Genomic DNA, 17,921 nt, shown 5'->3' on the forward strand with positions numbered 1-17,921 from the left:
CTGGTGGCTGCAATATGGACATCTGTTCATACCTTCACCAAGCGTTACCACCTGCCTGTCTTCTCCAAATCCAGGGCATGCTTTGCCACTGCAGTCTTGCAGGGCATCCTAGCCAGCCCCCAGTCTTCTTGACTGCCTCCACCCTTTTCTACAGCTTTGGGAATCAACACAAATGTGATGACTGCAACAGTGAAATACGAAGAACATAGTACAGTTGTGTACACTTACCATAAATGTAGATGCTAGAGTGTATTCACTGTTGCAGTCCTGGTTTCCCTCCCTCCATCCCCCTTGTCTCTCTCTCTCTATCTCTCTCTCTTCTTACAAGGAATTTTTGGTATTTACTTTCTACTGGTGGTGGTTCTCCACCATAACTTAGCTGTCTATTGGGAACTCGGGCAAGAAAAACTGATGTAATGGCGTCAACTGTCTGTTTTTGTACCACTGATGACCTGACATCAATCCTGGAGCGACAGCAACCAAGACAGAAATACTAAGCCTCTGGATTTCGGGCCAACTGAGGGCTACCCCTGGCAGGATAACCCAAATGTGATGACTGCAACAGGGAATACACTCGGAACGTCTACATTTATGGTAAGTGTACACAACTGTACTTTTTGTCTTCCTAGTTCATCAAAATGTACAGCTGATCCCTAATCAAGATACAGACATTTGTTACCTGGCATCTCTTCTGTAACATCCAAAGATGTTTGTCATGTTGATGCATTACATGTATTGATCATTGGGTATTAGTGAAGTGCATTGAACACTCTCAATATTATGCAGTCGTGTTTGTATAAATCTATACTAAATGTGTACATGTCAGAGTCCAGCATTACTCTACACTGTAAACAAAATCAGTAGTAGTTAGTTTTTGGCTTTCCCTTCTCATTGCAAACCACACATTAAAGACTACAAAATGGGAGTTTGGAAAGCATGGATCTCCATTTCAGATATACTAATGAACCAGTCAGTAGCACAACTGGAAATAAAACCAGTACTGATCTGCAGGGCAGTATTGCTGTTTTTGAGTATCATGCACATCTTAGCTGTGTATGTTCAATGCATTTTACTGAAACAACCAGTATTAACACTAAGGGTGCAGTTTGTTGCTTTGATTCTGTGTTCAACTAAATGGTTGTTGCTGTGCACACAGACATAAATATGTATATGTGAAAGGCTTTATTTTTCTCTTGTCTTCTCTGTTAACATGCAGCAAGGACATTTGGTCGGAGGCGAGGTAACATTATTTGATTTTTTACTAATTTGTTGTTTTTTTTATTTTTCCTTCAAAACATGTCATGGCTATCATTGTGCCCATTTTGGTTTGATTGGTACAGGATTGTTTTGAGTACAAATGTTTGGTTTTATCCAGCATTTAAACTGCTTCATAATACATGCATCTAAGTTTATTTTTGTTTTTGTAACTCGTATAGGATTCTCCTGTTGACTATGTAACCTAAGCAGTTATATAGACCTAAAACTGTAACTAGAGGCAAAAATTAACCTGCCAACGAAGTATGAATGAAAGCCTTTTAATTTTTTTGCTGTTAAACCTTTCTTGCCATCATAGCTTACAGAATCTCTTAACTGTATTTGAAATATGTGCATTTATTATTGTATCAAGATGTTAAGCATAATAACCAGTTTTAATATCTGGGAATAGTAACTGTAGCAAAGCTGATTTGGTCTGACTGTTTTTCTGTAGCTGTCCTCAGGCACAGACTGGTACTGGTGATCACTGATGAGACGTCCATATAAGTAGACTTGGCACTTGCCTACTTCATTTATTTTCAGTGTTTCAGAACAATCATTCATCTGCATTTCTTTGGTGTGTGCATAGTAGTCAGTCAGTCTGAGTTTTATAGTAACATCAATTTTAGTGGTAGAGTAGCCAGTAAACCAGAACTTCTTCACTTTTATAGCTTCTTTAAATTTCATCCTTGTCTTCAGTGTCTCTGGATAAATGTGCATGTGGCAAGAAAATTGCCTTTAAACACTTGTATGGATGTTATTCACATTGTTTGGGGCCTGATCATAATGCTCTTGATTGTGAGGTGCACTTAGAGTTTTGTAGAGCAACTAGACCTTGGTGATGGAAGACACTGACATTTTATCTTACAACAAAGAAGTTAGACAAGTTAAAAACTCTTGGAAAGAGAGAAAACAAGCTGCTAAGTGTATTATCTGATGTTAATCTTCTTTCCATTCATCACTGATTGGTTCAGTTCCAAGCCCTCGGAACAGAGTTGGCCTTTTTACCAAGCTCGCCCCAGCCAAAAATCTCTCGAGCTAAGTCTGTACCCAGAATGCACTTCTCCCTCTTACCTCAAATCTTGTTTGCCGTGTAGCCGTAAAGCTGCATTTCAGCCGAGCACTCGGCTAAGTGGAACTTCATTTGATATTTGTGTGGAAAATTTTTGATATTGTCATATTTTAAGAGATTAGTATTTCCAGTGTCTTTTCTTCTGTCTAACCTTGTTTTTTTTTCCTCTCTACTCTACCCATTGTTACCATTGGTAAATTTTCAAGTACTGTTGTTGGTATGGCCTTTCCTCCCTTACCCTTGTGGTATTTCTTCAATACCATAGTTGGTATTGTCTTTCCTGTTTAACCTCAAGGCACACGATAGAGTAAAAACTTAGCAAACACAGTAAAATAAAGATCCAGGCCAGCAATGGAGACAAATCTTTTAATACCACAAAGATTAGCGCTTTCGTCTTGTAACAAGACTTCTTCAGATAACACAAAATATACTTCACGTTACTTTTAAAACCCTTTCAATTAAACGCAATTAAAATTTAAAGACACAAGAATCTATTGTCACAGTTTAAAACATGCATACAGCATGAATGCATACATAATCCTAAATTTCACCTATATGGGTGATAACATTAACAAAGTACCCTAGCTAAACTACATGAAAATAATAAGTATTACATTTTTCAAATTTTTACTGCTTTAGCTGTTAATACTGGCTTAATAGTTATATATTCATTTAAGCCAGGAAAAATGGACCTCCGCCTAAGCTGCCATTTCATTTCCCTATTAAGCAGTACATTCTTGATATCAGCCCCCCAGGATTAATTTTTACCACATCAATGATGCCAAATTTGAAACCAGTAAAAGAGGAACACGCTACAGAATGTTTAAACAAAGCAGTAAATGTTATGTAGTCCAATCTCTCCTACATTCTTACCCGTGGGTTTGGAGCAGAATATCGGCTCCGACTCGGCCAAACTTTTCTAGCTCAGTCTTCTATTGGCTGAGCTAAGCAGGTATCCCATGTTGCACTGCTCCATATCCCCAGTTCTCATTTGCTGCTCGTGTAGCTCGGACGTGGTCTCACTCTTGGCTGTGGCTAAGTACCCTTTTTCTTGTTTTTTTTCTGAAAAAAATTGTTATAAACAAAAAGCTATTTTAATAGCTATTTCTATTTGGTGTTGTATTAGTTTTTCTGTAGTGTGTTTGTGGTTTTGTGGTATCCCGCTAACTGTTCTATCGGGCTAGGCCCGTTTCAGTTAGAGGACCTAGTCCTCCCCTCTTGTCCTGTATTGTCGCGCTAAAACCATTTGAGTTAGAGGTTTTAGTGTCTCCCCTTGGTGTATGTGGTCAAAACTGTTTTAGTTGGAGGTTTTTAGCCTTTATTGTCTCAGTGCGCGTTTCATCTGAGGTTGTGTGTGTGCTGTGTAAAAAAACTTGTTCCCGCGTTTTGTGGTGCTTTGTGTGTCTGTGTTTTTTCCTGTCAGACAGTGACTTGTGCAGTGTTGTAGTTTTTTGTGATTACTTGTTGAAATATAAATCTCCAAAATGAAGCACAGTGCAGAACAAAAACTAGTAAACAGCCAAAAAGCACTGTAAAGAGGAGAAACCAAGCACCGGACAGCTCTAGGTAACACAAGCAGATGCATCACCGATGGACATTCTGTTTGTGTTTATTGCCTGGGAGCAATCCATCTGCAGGAGTCCTGCAGTTTCTGCCATGCTTTTAGTCCCAGAGTGCTCCAAGAAAGAAAGAATAAGCTGATTTTAGAGGGACTCTTGAAAACCTCGTTCGAAGAGGCCATGGATTCTGCTTCCAGTTCTAAACTGAAGTCCTCAAAGTCAAAAAAAGAGATCTCTGGCTCCTTCAGTTTCCTCGGAGCCACTGGAGAAAATCACAAAACTTGCTTCGACCTCCTCGGCTCCACTGTCCTCGGGACCGCAGGAATTTTCGGTGTTGATGGAACCGGCGTCTGCTCCAATTATATTGGAACCTCTTCGGAGCTGATTGCCCAGTCTTAGACCAGTGTCACCTGAGAGAAGATCTCGATCTCCCTCCCTGTCCTCCAAATCCTCCAGGGCTCTTTCAGATGTGGATGTTGATAGGGTGGTGCAGAGGCTCCTCCAGTCACCGGTTTTGGCAAAATTGTTTTCGGCTCCGTCCCAGTCTGCTCCGGAGCCCGTCCTGATTCCTTCTTCGATCATTCCTCCTCCGAGTGCATCTCTGTCTTCGGAGCCAGAGTGTTCCGCTCCATGTGATGTTCCTAGGTCGGTTCCGATGGCCCCTCCGGGCCTATCGGTACCGACGTCGGCTCCATCCACTGGGTTCTGGACTCTGCATTCTTCGGTTGGGCCCGAGGGGGACATCTCGGGACATATTTTGGTTCTGAGTCTCCTGCTCGGTGCCTCGACTCGAGGAACCCCTACTCCTGTCATGGTCTCGGAGGCTGGCTGGTCCTCTGACTCTGGGGGGGGCTGCCTTTGAGCCATGTGGACTGAACTGGCCAGATCGTCAGCTACATCATGCGGGTCGATCTTTCTGTACCCCACCACTCCGTTGAGAGCCTCTGATCACCACCTATATTTAGACAGCGGAGCACCAAGGCCTAGAGATAACCCCCATGAGTGGTCCCCAAGTTTGAGGGCCCTTCAGAGTTCGTGCCTGAGAAGCCCCCTAGAAAGAAAATGTGCAAGAGGAAGCACATAGACTCCCAGGATGAGTCTCTCGCCTCAGATACTGACCTCGGGGAATCTGAGGGGTCCCCCAAGTCATCCTCTGATGGTTTCCTTCTCCGACATCCTGGAGATATTGAAACAGAGGTGACTGGCCGTCCAAAGCCCCCTCCGAGGAGGAGTCTGTCTTCCTGAAGGCCTTTGGTGCTCAGCCCTCTGCCTCCTGGGTGTTCCCACCCTTCGAACTCCTGGATTTAATTTGTCGGAGGGTGTGGGAGAACCCTGATTCTGTGGAACCTGTACCCAGGCTACCCAGTAAGTTTCTTTCTGCTCCCCCGGGTAAGGAGTTTTTGTCCAAAGGAGTCCCTGTGGGATGCCATGGTGGTGGTGGCGGCGGCCACTCAGAAGGAAGTAGCAGAGACTTCTTCCTCCGTCCATCCTCCTAACAAGGAGTTTAGGACCATGGACCGGTACGGGAAGTGTACCCTCTCGTCAGCAACCTTTACCTTACGATCGCTGAACTATCTGTCTCATTTTACTCTGCTCCAGAGAGATCTCCTCACGGAGTTAGGAGATGCTCATTCGGGTAATGTTCCTGAGGCAGTGCCCAGACGGTTAACGCCCAGGTGTCTACCCTCAATTCCATCGTTAACTCTTCCATGCGGCTCATTTCAAATGCAGCCGAGGGAGTGAGTAGGGCAGCAAGCTCAGGAGTCGCCCTTAGAAGGCAAACCTGGCTGCGCCTTTGTCATTTCGCGGAGGCCTTCAAGTCTTCTTTCACAGACGCCCCCTTTGATGGTTCTTTGGAACTAAAGTGAAAGACACCCTCACCAGATGCGAACAAGCGGGAAAGACCCTGTCTGCTGTATGGGTCCGTTTTTCCCTTCCCTCTAGGCCTTACCCCAAGGCCCAGCGGGGTGGGAAGATGTGGTTCAAAAAATCACAGAGGTTTTTTCCTGGCGCACAAGGTGAGTCCCCCTCCAGAGGCAGAGGAGGTGGGAGGTTATTCAGGGAGATGCCGCGCTAGAGGCAGAGGAGGCCCCCACAATTCAGGAGACCGCGATTTCTTTTGTGGCTCTCCCTACCGTCGTTCCTGATGGGATGCCAGACTGTGCTTTTCCAGAGCCAGTCGGGGGTCGAATATAGTTATACCCGGAAGCCTGGCAAAGCATCACCCAGGACCGATGGGTATTACGAATAATTTCCGGAGGTTATGTCGTTCCCTTTTCGTCAGACCCCCCCCCCTCCAGTCAGAAAAATCCCAGACGTTCCACCCAGTCAAAGGGATCAAGCAGCATCAGAAGTTTCAAAGCTGCTAGGAAAGTGAGCCATCCAACGTGTCCCCTCAGACCAAGTCGGATTAGGGATTTACTCAAGATTCTTTTTGGTGCCAAAAAGAACAGGGGACCTGAGACCCATATTAGATCTCAGCCAACTGAACAACTATGTACAGAAGTCCAAGTTCCGTATGGTCACACTACAATCGATTCTCCCATTGTTGGGGAAGTAGTATGGATGTGCTCCATCGACCTCAAGGATGCTTACTACCATGTCAAAATGGACAGGGCATCCAGGAGTCACTTACGCTTCCGGCTGAGAACCAATCATTTCCAGTTTTGAGCCCTGCCCTTTGGTCTCACCACAGCCCCCAGGGTGTTCACCAAGTGTATGGCGGTGGTGACAACTCACTTAAGACATCAAGGATTCCAAGTGTTTCCGTTTCTGGACGACTGGCTCCTTACCGCCCCCACCAGGCATCTACTAATCCAAACCAGGGAAGCTACCATCACTCTCTGTCAACAGCTGGGCATAACACTAAATTGGGAAAAATCTGCCTTGTTGCCCTCACAGCGTGTCACTTTTTTATAGGCGCAGAATTAGACACCGTTCGGATGAGAGCATTTTTACTGCAGGAAAGAATCGCAGTCATACAGCAACAGGTGCACGCCCTGATGCCCCCTGAGGAAAGCGAAGGCAAGATGGGTTCTTCAACTCCTGGGGACCATGGCAGCAACAATTATGTTGGTCTCTCTAGCGAGATTGCACATGAGGCTTCTTCAGTGGCTCCTCTTTGCTCAATGGTCTCTCCAAAAACTTCCACTTTCTCACCCTATTTTGCTCACGGACAGATGCAAACAGGATCTCAGTTGGTGGTGTTGCACCAACAATCTGGACAGGGGAAAACCCTTCGTTCCACCCACCCCGGTTGCCACAGTGACCACGGACACCTCCCAGATGGGGTGGGGGGGGGGCATTATCTCGGCAGGACAGTCCAAGGCACGTGGCAAGATCACGAGATACATCTGCATATCAACGTCCTAGAGATGAGAGTGGTACTACTTGCGTTGCAGGCACTTCAGAGCTTTCTTTCTCTAGGGACTATTGCAATACACTCGGACAACATGTCAGTGATGTGGTATCTGAACAAGCAGGGGGGAACCAGATCTTACCCCCTGTGCAGAGAGGCCATGCAAGTGTGGTAGTGGGCAGTATCTTCCCAATGGTTTCTAGTGGCAACGCACATTCCGGGGAAGTCATCGTGATAGCGGACAGGCTAAGCAGAACTATTCTAATGCCTTATGAGTGGTCCCTGAATCGTCTAGTTGCAGAACGAATCTTCAGCAGATGGGGTCAGCCTTGCGACCTTTTTGCCAGCCCCCTCAATGCCAAATGCAGCAGCTGCTTCACGCTGATCCCCCCACAGGGGGAGTCATCCAGGGACGCTCTAGTTCACGATTGGCCCTCCGGTCTGCTTTATGCTTTCCCTCAGTTTCCTTTGCTATCAAAAGTGATTTAGAAAGCGCAATCCTTGGGAAGCAGAATTATTCTGATTGCTCCACACTGGCCTTGTCAAGTCTGGTTTCCCTTTCTCCAACCCTACGTTGTGGACACTCCTTGGATTCTGGACCCACAACCAGATTTGACACATGGGACAGTTCCACCCCTCTCTGCTGACCCTCCGGTTGACAGCCTGGCTACTCCACTTCCATCGTTCGTTAGGCTTCATCACTTTTCACCTGAGGTTATTCATATTTTATCTTCCTCTCATAAGCCCTCTACTAGGAAGATTTATTCTCGCAAGTGGAGGAGGTTTACTATTTGGGCTCATACCCAAGGGATTGATCCTTACACAGCCCCAATTGCTTCAGTCTTGGAGTCTTTGTCTATGCTTTTCCATCAGGGCTCAGCGTCAGCTACCATTAAAGTTCAGTTGGCAGCGATTTCTAACTTTCATGTTGCTAATGAGCCTAGTCTGATGGCTCACAGACTCTGTAAGGCTTTCCTGAAGGGCACTCTATTACTCAGTCCTCCGGTCTCAGAACCTATCATGCCCTGGGATCTAAATTTTGTCCTGCAAGCCCTTACTTCACCACCTTTCGAGCCTGCAGCTACCTGCAATTTAAAATTCTTGACCTGGAAAACTGCCTTTTTAATAGCAATTACTTCAGCCAGGCGAGTTTCAGAAATTCAAGCCCTTTCTATCAAACCTTCATACTTGGTCTTCCATGAGGACAGGGTTTCTCTTGGACCAAACCCTTCTTTTCTTCCTAAAGTGGCGTCCGTATCTAATCTTAATCAATCTATTGAGTTGCCAGTATTCTTTCCCCATTTTTCAAACAAGGCATAATTTAAATTTCATCATCATTTGATGTACACAGTTACGTTTCTATCTGCACCGAACAAAAGATATCCGAAAGTCTGATCAACTATTTGTCTCCTTTTCGGAAAGCAAAATTGGGTCCACTGTCTCCAAAATCACCCTATTTAGATGGATATCCAGTTGCATCTCTTTCGCTTACTCTGCAGGAGGAAAAGACCTGCTTTTTCTAGTCAAGGCTCACTACTCGGGCTGTTTCTACATCTACAGCCTTTCAAGCCAGATTGTCTATGGATGATATTTGTGCTGCAGCTGCTTGGGCTTCTCCTCACACATTTGTTACTCATTACAAGTTGGACGTGGTATCTAGGGGCAGGTCGTCCTTTGGTTCCACAGTACTCAGGAGTATTTTCCTATGAGCGACCTAGGGTGTAGATGCTAGGGACGCTGTCCCACGGGTAAGAATGTAGGCGAGATTGGACTACATAACATCAAGAAGTTATGTACTCGCCATAACGTTCGATGTATGTAGTCCATCTCGCCTCACATTCTTACTTACCCTCCCACCTTCCCCCTTCCTGGAGGATTTGGAGGTTTGGTTTTATTTACAGAGTTCCCTTCACTTTTAGCTTATTCTTTATGTGGATGTTGTTATGCATGGGGTATTGAATGAGTGTTCGCAGCAAACTAGATCTGGGGATATGGAGCAGTGCAGCATGGGATACCTGCTTAGCCCAGCCAATAGAAGACTTCGAGCTAGAAAAGTTTGGCCGAGTCGGAGCCGATATTCAGCTCCGAACCCACTGGTAAGAATGTGAGGCGAGATGGACTATATACATTGAACGTTATGGTGAGTACATAACTTCTTGTTTCCTTTCCATTCCGAATGTCATGAAAGTGCTCATACAGTCTCTCCTTCAAAGCTCTCGCCGTCTTTCCTATATAGAATGCAGTCACCACACTCAGTTTCAGAAAAAAAGCCTTATTACAGGGCAGGCCGTCAGGGTCGCATGGATGACCTCAGATAAAGATGAATTGGTTGGGGAATTTATATTCCTTGGTGAGAAGTTTGTAGAAAGGGGGTATCCTAGTGACTTGGTACAGGACGTGTTAGATGAAATCTACGAAGGGTGGGGTACGAAATATAAGGCTCCGTTAGGTCAACCTTTGAACACTTTTGTGAAAAGAAGAGAGAAGAAATTTCAAAGGGCTTGTGCTACAGAATTTAACACATTTTCTGATATATTCACTGACATTGTTAGAGCCAATTGGAGTATGCTTAAAACTAGCAAAGAGTTATACGAAGTAGTAGGTAGCGCACCAATATTTTCTTTTAAAACGGAAATATTTTAAGAGTTTTCGAACAAACGGACAAGTATAATAAAATAGTAAAAAAGGCAACCAGTCAATGTGGCAGTTGCAGCCAGTGTTCAAATATTATCAAGGAGGACTATATATGTTTAAACAATGGCATGAATAGTACTGTGAGATTTTGTAAAAGTAACTGCAATACTAAGATGATAGTATAGTTGGCTACATGTGTAAAGTGCTCTGCATTCTATATAGGAAAGACGGAGAGAGCTTTGAAGGAGAGAATGTATGAGCACTTTCATGACATTCAGAATATAAAGGAAACTAGTGCTTTGTTTAAACATTCTGTAGTGTGTTCCTCTTTTACTGGTTTCAAATTTGGCATCATTGATGTGGTAAAAATTAATCCTGTGGGGGGGGGGGTTGATATCAAGAATGTACTGCTTAATAGGGAGTTGAAATGGCAGCTTAGGCTGAGGTCCAACATTTTTCCTGTCTTAAATGAATATACAACTATTAAGCCAGTATTAACAGCTAAAGCAGTAAAAATTTGAAAAATGTAATACTTATTATTTTCATGTAGTTTAGCTAGGGTACTTTGTTAATGTTATCACCCATATAGGTGAAATGTTAGAATTATGTATGCATTCACGTTGTATGCATATTTTAAACTGTGACAATAGATTCTTGTGTCTTTAAATTTTACTTGCGTTTCATTGAAAGGGTTTTAAAAGTAACGTGAAGTATATATATTTTGTGTTATCTGAAGAAGTCTTGTTACAAGACGAAAGCACTAATCTTTGTGGTATTAAAAGATTTGTCTCCATTGGTGGCCTGGATCTCTATTTTACTGTGTTTCCTGTTTAACCTGTTAGCTTTGGCTTTTAGTAAGGCATTTCCTTTTTTTCTCTACATATCAGTGTGTTGCTATACTTGTGACTTGCTTGAACGGTGTTTGACTTTGTTCTAGTTGGATTATACAGTTGGTCTGTGATGTCTTTCTATCAAGATGTCGGATCAGGATACTTCAGGTTTTAAGCATTGTGCTTCATGTAATGGCAAGTTACCTAATAGTGATTCTCATGATGACTGTATATACTGTTAGGAGTGCCCCACCTATTGGTGCAGCCTCCGTGCAACATTTGTCAGTTTCAGTCAACGCACTCTTAATGAGCGCGACAATAAACTGATCCTAAATGGGTTACTCAAGTCTCCCTTCTCAGAGGCCATTTCTGCGTTGGAGGTCTCAACCCCTCCTACTCGGGACAGAAAGAGATCCCACTGTGTTCCTTCTACACCATCGAGTGATCAGAGCAACCCTGGGAAATCAAAGGTCCCAAAGTTATCTTAGGAGCATAAATCTGCCTCTACAGCTCCATCTTCCTTGGCTCTGAGCATCTCAACCTTCTATACTGGCGCCAGTTTAGGCACCGGTCCTGCCTCTGGCACAGATCATAGACCCTACTACACCTATTTCAACTTCAGCACCTGTGGCCACTTCGGCTCAGGGTACACCTTCGACTGCTTCATTAGTTACCATTTTGGAATAGATCTTTTCGGCTCTGAGTGCCACTTCGGTACTGAGCATTGTACCGACTTCACTGGATTTCACCTCTTTACTTCCGGTCTCAAAACTAGAGACTTCAGTGCCGGCAGACCTTGCACAAGAGACCCGATACTCCCCTTCTGTAGATCCATTTCTGGGCCAAGCATATAGTCCCTTCATTGAACTTCCTGACTCCCCATCCAGAGTATCCACCAGGAGCCTGTCTGAGCATGGCGTGGTGCGTCTTGTGAACCAGACCGAGGGCTTGAATCGGAACCCATCAGTTGAGAAAGAATAAAAATGGACAACACAGATGGAGCATTATGGTAAGTACATTATTTCTTTTACTGATGGTCTACATCGCTGATGCAGTAACCATAACTATTCTGGGTAATGATGTACATATTACAGTTGCTTAAGTGAACTTGCTTTAATAGCATGTATTTTAACAGATGACTCCCTCCATTTCACTTTCGTTTATTTTTTTCTTGTGTTTTGTGTATTGCCAAGGTGTGGATGTATCTGCTTCTTGTGTATGTGCATGTACATTCATAATCATGGGCAGTATAGAGGTATCAAACTCCTGTCACACTGCATGAAAGTTTTGGAGAGTATGGTTGATAACCGAATATGCAGAGTAGTAGAAAGCTCAGTTTGATATGAGCATTTCCATTTCAGATCAGGATGCAGCACAACTGACCTAGTTTTTGAAGTGAAACAGTTGAGTAGAAACTAGAGATAAGAGTCCACCTGGATATGTCTCAGCTTGGCGAAAGCTTATAATAGGGTCTCAAGAAAACTGATTTTGGGCAATCCTTTGAAGGCTTGAAGTCTCAAAAACATTGGTAGAATTAGTACAGCCTACGTACAGGGGCCGAATGACCACAACTATGAACAGTGTTCAGACTCTGAGGGGTTGTTAGTGGGAATGAGTGTGCATCAGGGTTCAGCTGTGAGCCCACTGCTGTTCATACTGGTGTTGGACTACATTAGAAAACAGATTGGAGGGAGCAGATCAACAAAGCTGCTGCATGCAGACAATGTGGCATTACGAGCAGTCTCTGAACACTAATTTCAGCAAAGGATAGGGCAATGGAATGTAAAACTTAAGGCACACAGGATGAAGCTGAGTACAGATAAGATGGTTGTAATGTCAGGAAGTCAGGGAAATCAAAAGCTGAAAATTTGAGGTAGAAGAGAAAATAAATGAGACAAAAACCAGTCCAACTATGTAATAGTGAAAACTAGATCCCAGCAGCCAGCAGAAGCAAGTCTTGTAGAGAGAATTAAATACTCAAAAGTTCACAAAAGTTAAAAAGTGCATTCTGTCAAAATAAATTGCACTTTTTGCGTATTTTCTGTCTGAACAAATTGCACTTTTTAACTTTTGAGTATTTAATTCTCTCTACAATACTTGCTTCTGCTGGCTGCTGGGATCTGGTTTTCACTATAGAAGAGAAAATAGTTGAACACATTAACCATTAACAGCTTTAAGTATCAGGGAGGGATAATTGTGGGGAAGAGACGCCTTAAAGATGTTGATTTTAGTTATCTGCTTGAACCAGACACTTGTGGGAACACTGGTTGAACTTGTCTTGGCTTGTAAGGCCTCTGGGGCCTTGAGCCTAGTAACCTCCTATGATCGTGTGATAAAACTCCACCTTTTACTGTAGTCTAACTTAGCTCTTAGGATGGTTTTCTCCCTTACAGTATGCTTTTAGTATTGTGTAGGTACCAGAAACCTATATCTACTTTATAAAACTTTCATTTCCTTGCCTTGGAATCAAAGGAAGGGAAAGACCACCCACTTTAAGCATAACTTCTCACATAGTTTGCAGAGGAATTTGTCTGCACCTGCATGACATACCACAGAGAGAAAAATGTGTAGTCCGGTATTGCTGACGATCTTAAACTGGTAATTAGTCCTGTTGACATCGGGAGCACAGCACCTGCTGTTTAAAAAAAAAAAGGTGTGAAACTGTTTCCTCGTGGTCTTTATTGGAGAATGGAATGGAACTTGTGCTTATTTACAGCAGCTTCCAATGAAGACATGCCTTTCATAGCAAAACAGAGCAATTAGATCAGTCAGTGATTCAAAGGCAGTTGTCACATTTTTTGACAAATTTACATAAGCAGCATCACAGTTTTAAATGCTAAGCTTTAAACTTTACATTTTAAAATGATCTAAATGTAGTATTAAGATGTCAGTGACATTCAAAAAAAAGTCTGAGAATATATATATATTTTTTTTCAATTCTTGTAAAGCATTAGTGCATCACCAAAGTGTGGGGGGTTGGGGCTGTCAGTTCATCTTGGACTACAGAAATATACTTAGAACAAAGGCCTGCAATTTAGTTTTTTTTTTTTTTTTTTTTGGCAGCTGTATAACTCCATTGTATACTGTAAAGCAAACCCTGAGGCACGCACAAATGAGGTTCTTTCAAGAAATAAAAGTGATTCTGTTACAGAAAGTATATAAAATGGCAGTGACTGACACTAATCCCATTATATGTTAATGGTATGGGAATACACCCCTACTTATGTGTAGCATGACTCTTAAAAAGTAGACCTGAAATGGATTGTGGGAAAGGCTTGAAGAAAAACAAGGTCATGTTGACATGTCAAGCCCCATTGGCAGCCATTTTACAAAAATATTAAAATTCTTTAAAAAGCAGTCAGAGTAATTTTGAGGTGTTAAAATAGCTCAAAAACAGAGTGAAAAATAGATTTTTTGTAGTTCTAAGGTGGAGTTTTCCTTTAACAGCAACCTTTCTAAACTCTTGCATGTTATGCAGTACCCACAGAATATTTCACGAGCATTAACAGACATTCATAGCAAACAAAGGTATAGTAGAAATTCTTTTCAAATTTGTCTTTTTTTAGACATATCAGCAACCCCCCCCCCCCAATCTCCCAACCACCACCACAGTAGCCACATTTGGAGTGGTTTTGGTTAACATGAGTAACTGGCCAGTTGAGAAATTGTTTCCCATAGTAATTTATTTCTTGTTTTTCAAGCAACACAGATATCAAAGACTTCCTTAACTACAACAGCTGCAGTTGAATTGAGTACTGAATTTTACTGGCCAGCCTTCAAACAAATCTTGTAGTGCTTGTATATAATAATGTAGAGGACTAGGATTGGATATTTGATCAAAAACAATCTGAGATGTGGAGGTCGAGTGCCACCCTGAGTGCTCAGAGAAAGACTCGCCCCTAATTGCATGTAGTGCATGGAACTTCAATTGGTTTGACATTCTACTGGATGTTCATCGTGCATACAGCTGCAGTCATAACAGATGGGTTTTCCTGCCGTCAGGCGGGTCCTCTGTCGGCAATGACAGTTTATGCCTTTCCACCTCTTCCTCTGCTGCCCAAAGTTCTATTAAAAACCAGAGCAGACAGACCAAAGATGATTCTCATTGCTCCAGACTGGCCAAGACAACACTGGTACCCACTCCTGAGGAGCCCGACACATTCCCCACCATGGACCCTACCTCTAATGCCTCTTCTTCTGACTTCAGCACAGCTTCAAAACTCTTCACAGTCAGCTGAAAACACTCAATCTGGCCGCATGGAAGATTCCTTAACTAAACCTGGACTGCAGCTGTATTAGCACTCGAACATCTACATTTATGGTAGGTACAAAACTGTACTTTACAGAAAGTATTGTAGGAGCACAACATGTTTTACAGCTTTGAAAGTCATAAACACTTAATGCTGTCACACAGCCAGAGGCCTAAACCAAAGTGTCCCTCTGAATTAACAGCTTCTGCAAATTGCTTGTACAAATCACATTGATGATGGAAGATGCATGAAAATACAAAGGTAAATACTCGTACACATTGTTACAGCAAAACAGATCTTCCTGCTCATTTACTGCTTCTTTTTCTTGCACAGGATGTAGAGAGGATAGGAACTGAAGGAGCTGCTGGCGTACGCGAGTCAGGGAATTCAGTGTTGTACCAGACTCTGCTACTTTGTACTTGCAGAAGTATATAGTTGAAACAGACTATGTAATAAAATAAAATGAAAATTAATAAACTAAAACATTAAGTAGTTCATTTCAAAATAAAAAAAATGTTGGCATTTCAAAAAAAATTGCTTATAGAATACAGCACCTTATTAAAAATAAAATTGGAGGAGGAGAGTTTTGCCAAATGCTTTTGGTGGTGTTACATGGCAGACTGTATTTTACAGCTATAGTATAGTGTAGGAAATGTGTATAAAGGTGCAAGACAAATGCTGCTCTAAAACCCTACTAAAATATTTCTAGACTGCCTTATTTCCTTCTCACTTTTTTCTAAGGCATAACAGTAATTGGCAGATGGGGAAATTACTAAATCTTATTCCTTAAAAGTAACACCTCAGGCAATAGGATAGTGTGGTTGTGCTCACTGTCCATCACACTGTTGTGTTCCTCAAGAAAATAAAGATTTCGGGAACAAATAACTGCAGAGGGACTTTCTGTGACGACTTGAAGGTTGGATGGAGGATTGAAATGCATGTAAAATTTGAAGACGTTGATCCCTGAGCAAGAAGTTTAAAAAGAAAGAAAAGAAAATTGGAGTAGTCTAGATAAAGGATGCTTGGGGTTGACTAAGTTGGCAAGGCAGCACCACAAGAATTAAAGGCTTACAAAGATGGCTTGCAGTATCCTGACTGCAGTGCAGGTAAAGTTAAATGAGATGAAATAACTGTTGTGTTAACCATTGCTTATATTTTAAAGCAGTGGGATAAATTGGCAGGTATACAAAATGGTGGGGGATCAGAAAACCTCTGATTAGCCCACAGTTTCCCTTTGAAAGCATGAATTGCATAACAAGTCAAACATTTTTTTTTTTGCATTGCTTCAAACAGGTGACACATTCAGTTGTTCAGGTGTCATGCTGGGCAAATAAAACTTTCACCGTAAGAGCAAGCAGTATGCATATATGTAATGTGTGTAGGGAGAGTATGTACACATTTACACACTTGTTTGTGAGTGAATGCATACATCTTTGCTTGGCTTCATTAAATTCAAGTATTAGTAACTTTGCTGCTTGCAAGCTTTGTTACATGGTACTGAAAATGAGTTTACTTGAACTGTGAATGTTGAGACCTTAAGGCGTTTATTATTGGCTGTTTCCACTTTGTATTCAGTTCTGAAGATAAGCATCATGCTTGCTGATAGGCATTGATCATCTGTAATACACACACATGTTCCAGAGTACTGTTTTTCTGCCAGCTGAAAACTTTAGAAATTAACTTCGCTGGCGGATCTTGTTTCTGGAGTGTGTTGCCGCTAGTGGAATTTATTTGAGTTGCTTCTTGGCATCATAATGTTGCGTAGAGGAGAGCATATCCACAACAGCTGAGCTAATCATGTCTTCAGAATCTTTACTTTTGCTGGAAAAAAAAAGATCTGATGTTGTTAATCTTCATTCCTTACTGATGGGTGTCTTTTGTCCTCGCTACCGAGTTGGCCGTTATAACAAGCTCGTGCCAGCCAAAAAAACTCTCGAGCGAAGTCTTACCCATAGTGGCCCTCTCTAAATTACCTCAGATCTCGTTTGCCATGTACTGAATAAAGGTTTTCAGGCAATCTCAGCTAAGTTGATTATAAATTTTCATATTTTGTCTATTGGAGCTTTTTCTCTCATTTGCTTATACCTAGTTACCTACTGTTAGTCGCATACCTTTTGACTTTGTGTATGTCCCTCTCTCCTTCCTTTTTACCAAGTATGGTACTCTTTGTACCATTGCTGGTACAGGCCTTCCCTTACCTCTGAAGTAATTCCCAATACCATTGTTGGTATCCCCCCCCCCTTTCTTTCCTCTTTTACTGTATTTAAAAAGAAAAAAAAACTACTACTTCCTGTGTAATTGAGTATGTTTCTGCATTTTATCTTTTGTGGCTGAATTGTATAATTTTTTTGCCATGTCTGAGAGAGAGTACTATGGGGATTAAGCACTGTGAAGAATGTGATAGGAAAATGCCTAATTTTGATAGCCATACATCCTATGTTTATTGTCTCGGGGTACCACACCTATCGGTAAAACCCCCATGTGACATTTGTAAAGCCTTTTGCTCCCTCACATTGGCAGAATGAAAAAGTAAACTTATGCTCAAAGGCCTTCTTCAGTCTCCATTTGCGAAGATTATTTCTGAGACGGAGGGCTCATCCCCTCCAAAGAAAGAACACAGATAAGGAAATCTTTACCCACTTCTCACACTAGTGAGTCCAAATCTTCAGAACTGAAGGCTAACATTTCTAAACTGGCACCAAAATCCTCTGCACCGGGGTCTCAAACCCCCCTCCATGATGCTGGCTTTGATTGTGACACCTCAGAAGCAGACTACGGTGCCACCCTCGGCACCTGTTCCTCAAATTCTGACCAACACCGACTGTGACCTCCTTCGGTGGATCTGTTTCTTGGTGAACGATGTAGCCCCTTCCTAGAGCATCCTGACTCCCCGTCGGAAATGCCCACCCGCTCCTCCAGGAGCCTTTTGGAACTGGATGTAGGGAGGCTTGTGGATCAGCTCCT

The 17,921-nt window shown here is 42.6% G+C and overlaps 1 protein-coding gene across 3 annotated transcripts in view; it reads left to right on the plus strand.

Annotated features, from left to right (window-relative positions):
- Positions 1-17,921, plus strand: part of CPEB4 (cytoplasmic polyadenylation element binding protein 4) — a 982,215-nt gene that overhangs the window by 290,819 nt on the left and 673,475 nt on the right. For 2 of the 3 annotated variants that reach the window (XM_044069124.1, XM_044069125.1), the window contains one exon: positions 1,217-1,240. The exons of the other annotated variant lie outside the window; for it this stretch is intronic. In XM_044069124.1, the coding sequence (XP_043925059.1) occupies positions 1,217-1,240 (24 nt within the window). The remainder of the gene's footprint in view (positions 1-1,216; positions 1,241-17,921) is intronic. 3 annotated transcript variants of the gene reach the window in all.

Source organism: Protopterus annectens, chromosome 4.part0 (genome assembly GCF_019279795.1).
Source record: "Protopterus annectens isolate FY-2018-M chromosome 4.part0, PAN1.0, whole genome shotgun sequence".
NCBI classification, from domain to species: Eukaryota; Metazoa; Chordata; order Ceratodontiformes; family Protopteridae; genus Protopterus; species Protopterus annectens.